The 12,174-nt window shown below is 34.2% G+C and overlaps 1 protein-coding gene across 1 annotated transcript in view; it reads left to right on the top strand.

Annotated features, from left to right (window-relative positions):
* LOC148542660 (titin-like) overlaps window positions 1-12,174 on the top strand; it is a gene marked incomplete at its 5' end in the record, with an annotated part of 334,539 nt that overhangs the window by 109,657 nt on the left and 212,708 nt on the right. The window contains 3 exons of the mRNA XM_088467589.1: window positions 154-400; window positions 2,671-2,925; window positions 10,242-10,496. Coding sequence (XP_088323715.1) covers window positions 154-400; window positions 2,671-2,925; window positions 10,242-10,496 — 757 coding nt within the window. The remainder of the gene's footprint in view (window positions 1-153; window positions 401-2,670; window positions 2,926-10,241; window positions 10,497-12,174) is intronic.

Raw genomic sequence — 12,174 nt, 5'->3', positions numbered from 1 at the left:
TATGTTGGACAATTATCAATGTTGGCCGACCGTATTCTATCATGATGTCTGCAGCCAAACATTGCAGTGGAAGATTGAGTCTCATACTAAATGATTTTACAAAATAAATCACCTTTTAATATATTGCTTCTTTTTTTCCTAATAGTACCTGATAAAGTGAAGAACCTTATAGCAGAGAACATCACCACAACTTCTGTATCTCTAAGCTGGCAACACCCTGATGGAAATGCAAGTTCCTATAACATAAAAATCTTGGAAGATTCAACATTCAGTGCAAATGTGACCACAACCTCTGCTATAGTTGAGAATTTGATTCCAGGGAATTATTACACATTCCTGGTCTCTGTTCTTGTAGGAGAAGGAATACAAGGGGATAGTTCTTCAGTAGCTAATTATACAAGTAAGTGTTTTTAGGGAAGTACTGTTGTAAGAACATCATAGTGGCACAGTGATGAAAATGAAATTGCCCACTAAGTAATATTGTTAAAATCTGCAAATATTCTCTTGTGGAGGAGGAGTATAAGTGGATAGTTCTCCAGTAGCTGATTATATAAGTGTTTATTGGAAATGGTAAAAAAAAGTCTCCTTCTTATAGTTCACCTGCATGACGGGCTTTTTTATATTGCACTTCTAATTACATATAGAATGTTTGGCCAGCTTTATTTTTCTCTTCCATGTTTTGTTTTGCTATGACAACCAGTAAACGTCCTGCAAGTGTGGACTTACAGGTTAGATCTTAACCATGGAATGACTCTTCTCAGCCTTTTTGAAGTATTGATGTGAAATTTCCCACAGTGTTGGCCTTAAATGACCACATATACAAAACTTGTTAATGGCTTGGAGAACCAGTAAAAAATAACAGGTGTTAGTGTAGTCCTTAGGGGCAAACATCAGATTTCTACATGGGTTTCTTCCGTGATTGATTTTGGAACAAAGCAATGAAAAACTGCTGCACTAAGCCTTAAACAGACACTTTTTCGGTTAATTGTTTTATACAAAATGTAAAAAGTATAGTTGAGATCCAAAATGTTGCTTATTTTTCAAATCCTATCTAAAAAGACTGAGATCAATAGATACTAATTAAAGGTAAAACATATACAACATACAATAACCTATATTTTACCTGAGATGAAGTCAGTTGCATATGCTACACAATGTGTGTTTTATAAACATTCAATTTTTAGTAAGTATGTGACAAGATATATTTACCAAAATGAAAGGAATTTGTTTTGCATCCAACATGTGGTCATAGCTATTGTTTGGATAGCAAGTAAAATGCCATTGTTTCATGTTTCCTAGTGTTTTTGAGCCCTTAGAATCATTACTCTAAATTTGCATACTGTATTTAAATTCAAGAAATATTACATATGACCATGCTTTGAGGTGGACTGCTACTATGTATCATAAAATAACTTTTGTGCAGAAGACACTAACAGGACTGTAAGATACCCAGATAAGATGAACACACAGACATACACAGAACTCAAAATACACAAACAGAACTAAGGCACAGACACACTTACAGTGCTAGATGAGTGGCTCACAGATCATGCAACAGTGTAGGCAGACATACTAACAGTTTGCACATTCTTATTCTTCTAGATCAATTATATATTGGTCTCCTTCTTTTCTAAACTATGTTGTAGATGCCTTCTGATGATATAGGGGAGACTCTCATTATTCTGATGGATTGGGCAATAGGAACCCACCTCCATCATTAGAGTGCTCCTTGTCCTTAATTACTCTTAAAATGTTGTGTGCATTCAATGTGGACTTTTAGAGTGGTTAAGATTTTTGTTGTTATTTTTGTAGAAACTGTGACATTAGCTAAATTTTTATAATAAAATGTTACAAGTTCTTTGTAATAAATGGCACACTTTAGGATGGATATTCAAGTCTAAGTGATTGGCACAAATTAGAAATATGTGGTTCAGTTTCCGTAAAAAAAAAACCTAACTTTTGGTTCCACATCTAATCGAGACCCAACACGAATCTGTTTTGGAGTTGCAAATAGAACTAAATCCTGGATAGGGATTACTAAATGTTTAGAACTCAGATTAAAAAATTAACCTTGGGTTTGGATTCCATGTATATAGTTCCAATTGCACAATTTCAGATTTTTAACAACTTTACAGAAATCAAAAGCAGAAAAGAACCAAAACACATGGGGGTTAAATTACTATAGTGAGAGTTTTTAGAAGTGAGTTTTAGAAGTGATGTTGCCTATAGCAACAAATCAGATTCTACTCATCATTTAACTAGCACCTCCTGGAAGATAATAGCTAGAATCTGATTGGTTGCTTTGGGCAACATCACTTTTAAAACATACTTCTAAAAACTCTCACTTAAGTAAATTTACCCCTTAAGGTTTGCTTTGCCAAAAACAAAATTATAACATTTGAGGGAGGTTTTGCAAACCATACACAGTGGTTTGTGCACAGTTCTACAACAAAATATCTGCCAGAATAGTCAAAGTAACTTTGTGACCAGTAACATCAATCATTTACCCTATAACTCCACAGAGTTATGTTGGACAATTATCAATGTTGGCCGACCGTATTCTATCATGATGTCTGCAGCCAAACATTGCAGTGGAAGATTGAGTCTCATTCTAAATGATTTTACAAAATAAATCACCTTTTAATATATTGCTTCTTTTTTTCCTAATAGTACCTGATAAAGTGAAGAACCTTATAGCAGAGAACATCACCACAACTTCTGTATCTCTAAGCTGGCAACACCCTGATGGAAATGCAAGTTCCTATAACATAAAAATCTTGGAAGATTCAACATTCAGTGCAAATGTGACCACAACCTCTGCTATAGTTGAGAATTTGATTCCAGGGAATTATTACACATTCCTGGTCTCTGTTCTTGTAGGAGAAGGAATACAAGGGGATAGTTCTTCAGTAGCTAATTATACAAGTAAGTGTTTTTAGGGAAGTACTGTTGTAAGAACATCATAGTGGCACAGTGATGAAAATGAAATTGCCCACTAAGTAATATTGTTAAAATCTGCAAATATTCTCTTGTGGAGGAGGAGTATAAGTGGATAGTTCTCCAGTAGCTGATTATATAATTGTTTATTGGAAATGGTAAAAAAAAGTCTCCTTCTTATAGTTCACCTGCATGAGGGGCTTTTTTATATTGCACTTCTAATTACATATAGAATGTTTGGCCAGCTTTATTTTTCTCTTCCATGTTTTGTTTTGCTCTGACAACCAGTAAACGTCCTGCAAGTGTGGACTTACAGGTTAGATCTTAACCATGGAATGACTCTTCTCAGCCTTTTTGAAGAATTGATGTGAAAATTCCCACAGTGTTGGCCTTAAATGACCACATAAACAAAACGTGTTAATCGCTGGGAGAACCAGTAAAAAATAACAGGTGTTAGTGTAGTCCTTAGGGGCAAACATCAGATTTCTACATGGATTTCTTCCGTGATTGATTTTGGAACAAAGCAATGAAAAACTGCTACACTAAGCCTTAAACAGACACTTTTTGGGTTAATTGTTTTATACAAAATGTAAAAAGTATAGTTGAAATCCAAAATGTTGCTTATTTTTCAAATCCTATCTAAAAAGACTGAGATTAATAGATACTAATTAAAGGTAAAACATATACAACATACAATAACCTATATTTTACCTGAGATGAAGTCAGTTGCATACGCTACACAATGTGTGTTTTATATACATTCCCTTTTTAGTAAGTATGTGACAAGATACATTTACCAAAAAGAAAGGAATTTGTTTTGCATCCAACATGTGGTCATAGCTATTGTTTGGATAGCTAAAATGCCATTGTTTCATGTTTTCTAGTGTTTTTGAGCCCTTAGAATCATTACTCTAAATTTACATACTGTATTTAAATTCAAGAAATATTACATATGACCATGCTTGGAGGTGGACCGCTACTATGTATCATAAAATAACTTTTGTGCAGAAGACTCTAACAGGACTGTAGGATACCCAGACAAGATGAACACACAGACATACACAGAACTCAAAATACACAAACAGAACTAAGACAAAGACACACCTACAGTGCTAGATGAGTGGCTCACAACTCATGCAACAGTGTAGGCAGACATACTAACAGTTTGCACACTCTTATTCTTCTAGATCAATTATATATTGGTCTCCTTCTTTTCTAAACTATGTTGTAGATGCCATCTGATGATATAGGGGAGACTCTCATTATTCTGATGGATTGGGCAATAGGAACCCACCCCCATCATTAGAGTTCTACTGGTCCTTAATTACTCATAAAATGTTGTGAGCATTCAAATGTGGACTTTTAGAGTGGTTAAGATTTTTGTTGTTATTTTTTTAGAAACTGTGACATTAGCTAAATTTTTATAATAAAATGTTACAAGTTCTTTGTAATAAATGGCACACTTTAGGATGGATATTCAAGTCTAAGTGATTGGCACAAATTAGAAATATGTGGTTCAGTTTCCCTAAAAAAAAACCTAACTTTTGGTTCCACATCTAATCGAGACCAAACACGAATCATTTTTGGAGTTGCAAATAGAACTAAATCCTGGATAGGGATTGCTATATGTTTAGAACTCAGATTAAAAAAATAACCTTGGGTTTGGATTGCATGTATATAGTTCCAATTACATAATTTCAGATTTTTATCAACTTTACAGAAATCAAAAGCAGAAAAGAACCAAAACACATGGGGGTTAATTTACTAAAGTGAGAGTTTTTAGAAGTGAGTTTTAGAAGTGATGTTGCCTACAGCAACAAATCAGATTCTACTCATCATTTAACTAGCACCTCCTGGAAGATAATAGCTAGAATCTGATTGGTTGCTTTGGGCAACATCACTTTTAAAACATTCTTCTAAAAACTCTCACTTAAGTAAATTTACCCCTTAAGGTTTGCTTTGCCAAAAACAAAATTATAACATTTGAGGGAGGTTTTGCCAAACCAAACACAGTGGTTTGTGCACAGTTCTACAACAAAATATCTGCCAGAATAGTCAAAGTAAGTTTGTGACCAGTAACATCAATCATTTTCCCTATAACTCCATAGAGTTATGTTGGACAATTATCAATGTTGGCCGACCGTATTCTATCATGATGTCTGCAGCCAAACATTGCAGTGGAAGATTGAGTCTCATTCTAAATGATTTTACAAAATAAATCACCTTTTAATATTTTGCTTCTTTTTTCCTAATAGTACCTGATAAAGTGAAGAACCTTATAGCAGAGAACATCACCACAACTTCTGTATCTCTAAGCTGGCAACACCCTGATGGAAATGCAAGTTCCTATAACATAAAAATCTTGGAAGATTCAACATTCAGTGCAAATGTGACCACAACCTCTGCTATAGTTGAGAATTTGATTCCAGGGAATTATTACACATTCCTGGTCTCTGTTCTTGTAGGAGAAGGAATACAAGGGGATATTTCTTCAGTAGCTAATTATACAAGTAAGTGTTTTTAGGGAAGTACTGTTGTAAGAACATCATAGTGGCACAGTGATGAAAATGAAATTGCCCACTAAGTAATATTGTTAAAATCTGCAAATATTCTCTTGTGGAGGAGGAGTATAAGTGGATAGTTCTCCAGTAGCTGATTATATAAGTGTTTATTGGAAATGGTAAAAAAAAGTCTCCTTCTTATAGTTCACCTGCATGAGGGGCTTTTTTACATTGCACTTCTAATTATATATAGAATGTTTTGCCAGCTTTATTTTTCTCTTCCATGTTTTGTTTTGCTCTGACAACCAGTAAACGTCCTGCAAGTGTGGACTTACAGGTTAGATCTTAACCATGGAATGACTCTTCTCTGCCTTTTTGAAGTATTGATGTGAAATTTCGCACAGTGTTGGCCTTATATGACCACATATACAAAACTTGTTCATGGCTGGGAGAACCAGTAAAAAAGAACAGGTGTTAGTGTTGTCCTTAGGGGCAAACATAAGATTTCTACATGGGTTTCTTCCGTGATTGATTTTGGAACAAAGCAATGAAAAACTGCTGCACTAAGCCTTAAACAGACACTTTTTCGGTAAATTGTTTTATACAAAATGTAAAAAGTATAGTTGAGTTCCAAAATGTTGCTTATTTTTCAAATCCTATCTAAAAAGACTGAGATCAATAGACACTAATTAAAGGTAAAACATATACAACATACAATAACCTATATTTTACCTGAGATGAAGTCAGTTCCATATGCTACACAATGTGTGTTTTATATACATTCAATTTGTAGTAAGTATGTGACAAGATACATTTACCAAAATGAAAGGAATTTGTTTTGCATCCAACATGTGGTCATAGCTATTGTTTGGATAGCAAGTAAAATGCCATTGTTTCATGTTTTCTAGTGTTTTTGAGCCCTTAGAATCATTACTCTAAATTTGCATACTGTATTTAAATTCAAGAAATATTACATATGACCATGCTTTGAGGTGGACTGCTACTATGTATCATAAAATAACTTTTGTGCAGAAGACACTAACAGGACAGTAGGATACCCAGACAAGATGAACACACAGACATACACAGAACTCAAAATACACAAACAGAACTAAGGCACAGACACACTTACAGTGCTAGATGAGTGGCTCACAGATCATGCAACAGTGTAGGCAGACATACTAACAGTTTGCACATTCTTATTCTTCTAGATCAATTATATATTGGTCTCCTTCTTTTCTAAACTATGTTGTAGATGCCATCTGATGATATAGGGGAGACTCTCATTATTCTGATGGATTGGGCAATAGGAACCCACCTCCATCATTAGAGTGCTCCTGGTCCTTAATTACTCTTAAAATGTTGTGTGCATTCAATGTGGACTTTTAGAGTGGTTAAGATTTTTGTTGTTATTTTTGTAGAAACTGTGACATTAGCTAAATTTTTATAATAAAATGTTACAAGTTCTTTGTAATAAATGGCACACTTTAGGATGGATATTCAAGTCTAAGTGATTGGCACAAATTAGAAATATGTGGTTCAGTTTCCGTAAAAAAAAACTTAACTTTTGCTTCCACATCTAATCGAGACCCAACACGAATCAGTTTTGGAGTTGCAAATAGAACTAAATCCTGGATAGGGATTGCTATATGTTTAGAACTCAGATTAAAAAATTAACCTTGGGTTTGGATTGCATGTATATAGTTCCAATTACATAATTTCAGATTTTTAACAACTTTACAGAAATCAAAAGCAGAAAAGAACCAAAACACATGGGGGTTGATTTACTAAAGTGAGAGTTTTTAGAAGTGAGTTTTAGAAGTGATGTTGCCTATAGCAACAAATCAGATTCTACTCATAATTTAACTAGCACCTCCTGGAAGATAATAGCTCGAATCTGATTGGTTGCTTTGGGCAACATCACTTTTAAAACATACTTCTAAAAACTCTCACTTAAGTAAATTTACCCCTTAAGGTTTGCTTTGCCAAAAACAAAATTATAACATTTGAGGGAGGTTTTGCCAAACCAAACACAGTGGTTTGTGCACAGTTCTACAACAAAATATCTGCCAGAATAGTCAAAGTAAGTTTGTGACCAGTAACATCAATCATTTTCCCTATAACTCCATAGAGTTATGTTGGACAATTATCAATGTTGGCCGACCGTATTCTATCATGATGTCTGCAGCCAAACATTGCAGTGGAAGATTGAGTCTCATTCTAAATGATTTTACAAAATAAATCACCTTTTAATATATTGCTTCTTTTTTTCCTAATAGTACCTGATAAAGTGAAGAACCTTATAGCAGAGAACATCACCACAACTTCTGTATCTCTAAGCTGGCAACACCCTGATGGAAATGCAAGTTCCTATAACATAAAAATCTTGGAAGATTCAACATTCAGTGCAAATGTGACCACAACCTCTGCTATAGTTGAGAATTTGATTCCAGGGAATTATTACACATTCCTGGTCTCTGTTCTTGTAGGAGAAGGAATACAAGGGGATATTTCTTCAGTAGCTAATTATACAAGTAAGTGTTTTTAGGGAAGTACTGTTGTAAGATCATCATAGTGGCACAGTGATGAAAATGAAATCGCCCACTAAGTAATATTGTTAAAATCTGCAAATATTCTCTTGTGGAGGAGGAGTGTAAGTGGATAGTTCTCCAGTAGCTGATTATATAAGTGTTTATTGGAAATGGTAAAAAAAAGTCTCCTTCTTATAGTTCACCTGCATGAGGGGCTTTTTTATATTGCACTTCTAATTACATATAGAATGTTTGGCCAGCTTTATTTTTCTCATCCATGTTTTGTTTTGCTCTGACAACCAGTAAACGTCCTGCAAGTGTGGACTTACAGGTTAGATCTTAACCATGGAATGACTCTTCTCAGCCTTTTTGAAGTATTGATGTGAAAATTCCCACAGTGTTGGCCTTATATGACCACATATACAAAACTTGTTAATGGCTGGGAGAACCAGTAAAAAAGAAAAGGTGTTAGTGTAGTCCTTAGGGGCAAACATAAGATTTCTACATGGGTTTCTTCCGTGATTGATTTTGGAACAAAGCAATGAAAAACTGCTGCACTAAGCCTTAAACAGACACTTTTTCGGTTAATTGTTTTATACAAAATGTAAAAAGTATAGTTGAGATCCAAAATGTTGCTTATTTTTCAAATCCTATCTAAAAAGACTGAGATCAATAGATACTAATTAAAGGTAAAACATATACAACATACAATAACCTATATTTTACCTGAGATGAAGTCAGTTGCATACGCTACACAATGTGTGTTTTATATACATTCCCTTTTTAGTAAGTATGTAACAAGATACATTTACCAAAAAGAAAGGAATTTGTTTTGTATCCAACATGTGGTCATAGCTATTGTTTGGATAGCTAAAATGCCATTGTTTCATGTTTTCTAGTGTTTTTGAGCCCTTAGAATCATTACTCTAAATTTACATACTGTATTTAAATTCAAGAAATATTACATATGACCATGCTTTGAGGTGGACTGCTACTATGTATCATAAAATAACTTTTGTGCAGAAGACACTAACAGGACTGTAGTATACCCAGACAAGATGAACACACAGACATACACAGAACTCAAAATACACAAACACAACTAAGGCACCGACACACTTACAGTGCTAGATGAGTGGCTCACAACTCATGCAATAGTGTAGGCAGACATACTAACAGTTTGCACATTCTTATTCTTCTAGATCAATTATATATTGGTCTCCTTCTTTTCTAAACTATGTTGTAGATGCCATCTGATGATATAGGGGAGACTCTCATTATTCTGATGGATTGGGCAATAGGAACCCACCTCCATCATTAGAGTTCTCCTGGTCCTTAATTACTCTTAAAATGTTGTGAGCATTCAAATGTGGACTTTTAGAGTGGTTAAGATTTTTGTTGTTATTTTTTTTGAAACTGTGACATTAGCTAAATTTTTATAATAAAATGTTACAAGTTCTTTGTAATAAATGGCACACTTTAGGATGGATATTCAAGTCTAAGTGATTGGCACAAATTAGAAATATGTGGTTCAATTTCCCTAATAAAAAACAACTAACTTTTGGTTCCACATCTAATCGAGACCCAACACGAATCAGTTTTGGAGTTGCAAATAGAACTAAATTCTGGATAGTGATTGCTATATGTTTAGAACTCAGATTAAAAAATTAACCTTGGGTTTGGATTGCATGTATATAGTTCCAATTACATAATTTCAGATTTTTAACAACTTTACAGAAATCAAAAGCAGAAAAGAACCAAAACACATGGGGGTTAATTTACTATAGTGAGAGTTTTTAGAAGTGAGTTTTAGAAGTGATGTTGCCGATAGCAACAAATCAGATTCTACTCATCATTTAACTAGCACCTCCTGGAAGATAATAGCTAGAATCTGATTGGTTGCTTTGGGCAACATCACTTTTAAAACATACTTCTAAAAACTCTCACTTAAGTAAATTAACCCCTTAAGGTTTGCTTTGCCAAAAACAAAATTATAACATTTGAGGGAGGTTTTGCAAACCATACACAGTGGTTTGTGCACAGTTCTACAACAAAATATCTGCCAGAATAGTCAAAGTAACTTTGTGACCAGTAACATCAATCATTTACCCTATAACTCCATAGAGTTATGTTGGACAATTATCAATGTTGGCCGAGCGTATTCTATCATGATGTCTGCAGCCAAACATTGCAGTGGAAGATTGAGTCTCATTCTAAATGATTTTACAAAATAAATCACCTTTTAATATATTGCTTCTTTTTTTCCTAATAGTACCTGATAAAGTGAAGAACCTTATAGCAGAGAACATCACCACAACTTCTGTATCTCTAAGCTGGCAACACCCTGATGGAAATGCAAGTTCCTATAACATAAAAATCTTGGAAGATTCAACATTCAGTGCAAATGTGACCACAACCTCTGCTATAGTTGAGAATTTGATTCCAGGGAATTATTACACATTCCTGGTCTCTGTTCTTGTAGGAGAAGGAATACAAGGGGATAGTTCTTCAGTAGCTAATTATACAAGTAAGTGTTTTTAGGGAAGTACTGTTGTAAGAACATCATAGTGGCACAGTGATGAAAATGAAATCGCCCACTAAGTAATATTGTTAAAATCTGCAAATATTCTCTTGTGGAGGAGGAGTATAAGTGGATAGTTCTCCAGTAGCTGATTATATAAGTGTTTATTGGAAATGGTAAAAAAAGTCTCCTTCTTATAGTTCACCTGCATGAGGGGCTTTTTTATATTGCACTTCTAATTACATATAGAATGTTTGGCCAGCTTCATTTTTCTCTTCCATGTTTTGTTTTGCTCTGACAACCAGTAAACGTCCTGCAAGTGTGGACTTACAGGTTAGATCTTAACCATGGAATGACTCTTCTCAGCCTTTTTGAAGTATTGATGTGAAAATTCCCACAGTGTTGGCCTTAAATGACCACATAAACAAAACGTGTTAATGGCTGGGAGAACCAGTAAAAAATAACAGGTGTTAGTGTAGTCCTTAGGGGCAAACATAAGATTTCTACATGGGTTTCTTCCGTGATTGATTTTGGAACAAAGCAATGAAAAACTGCTACACTAAGCCTTAAACAGACACTTTTTGGGTTAATTGTTTTATACAAAATGTAAAAAGTATAGTTGAAATCCAAAATGTTGCTTATTTTTCAAATCCTATCTAAAAAGACTGAGATCAATAGATACTAATTAAAGGTAAAACATATACAACATACAATAACCTATATTATACCTGAGATGAAGTCAGTTGCATATGCTACACAATGTGTGTTTTATATACATTCCCTTTTTAGTAAGTATGTGACAAGATACATTTACCAAAAAGAAAGGAATTTGTTTTGCATCCAACATGTGGTCATAGCTATTGTTTGGATAGCTAAAATGCCATTGTTTCATGTTTTCTAGTGTTTTTGAGCCCTTAGAATCATTACTCTAAATTTACATACTGTATTTAAATTCAAGAAATATTACATATGACCATGCTTTGAGGTGGACCGCTACTATGTATCATAAAATAACTTTTGTGCAGAAGACTCCAACAGGACTGTAGGATACCCAGACAAGATGAACACACAGACATACACAGAACTCAAAATACACAAACAGAACTAAGACACAGACACACCTACAGTGCTAGATGAGTGGCTCACAACTCATGCAACAGTGTAGGCAGACATACTAACAGTTTGCACACTCTTATTCTTCTAGATCAATTATATATTGGTCTCCTTCTTTTCTAAACTATGTTGTAGATGCCATCTGATGATATAGGGGAGACTCTCATTATTCTGATGGATTGGGCAATAGGAACCCACCCCCATCATTAGAGTTCTACTGGTCCTTAATTACTCTTAAAATGTTGTGAGCATTCAAATGTGGACTTTTAGAGTGGTTAAGATTTTTGTTGTTATTTTTTTAGAAACTGTGACATTAGCTAAATTTTTATAATAAAATGTTACAAGTTCTTTGTAATAAATGGCACACTTTAGGAAGGATATTCAAGTCTAAGTGATTGGCACAAATTAGAAATATGTGGTTCAGTTTCCCTAAAAAAAAAACTAACTTTTGGTTCCACATCTAATCGAGACCAAACACGAATCATTTTTGGAGTTGCAAATAGAATTAAATCCTGGATAGGGATTGCTATATGTTTAGAACTCCGATTTAAAAAAATAACCTTGGGTTTGG

This window comes from Taudactylus pleione, unplaced genomic scaffold, assembly GCF_031769625.1.
Source record: "Taudactylus pleione unplaced genomic scaffold, aTauple2 ptg000010l, whole genome shotgun sequence".
NCBI classification, from domain to species: Eukaryota; Metazoa; Chordata; class Amphibia; order Anura; family Myobatrachidae; genus Taudactylus; species Taudactylus pleione.
This window is presented reverse-complemented; position numbering and strand designations above follow the sequence as displayed.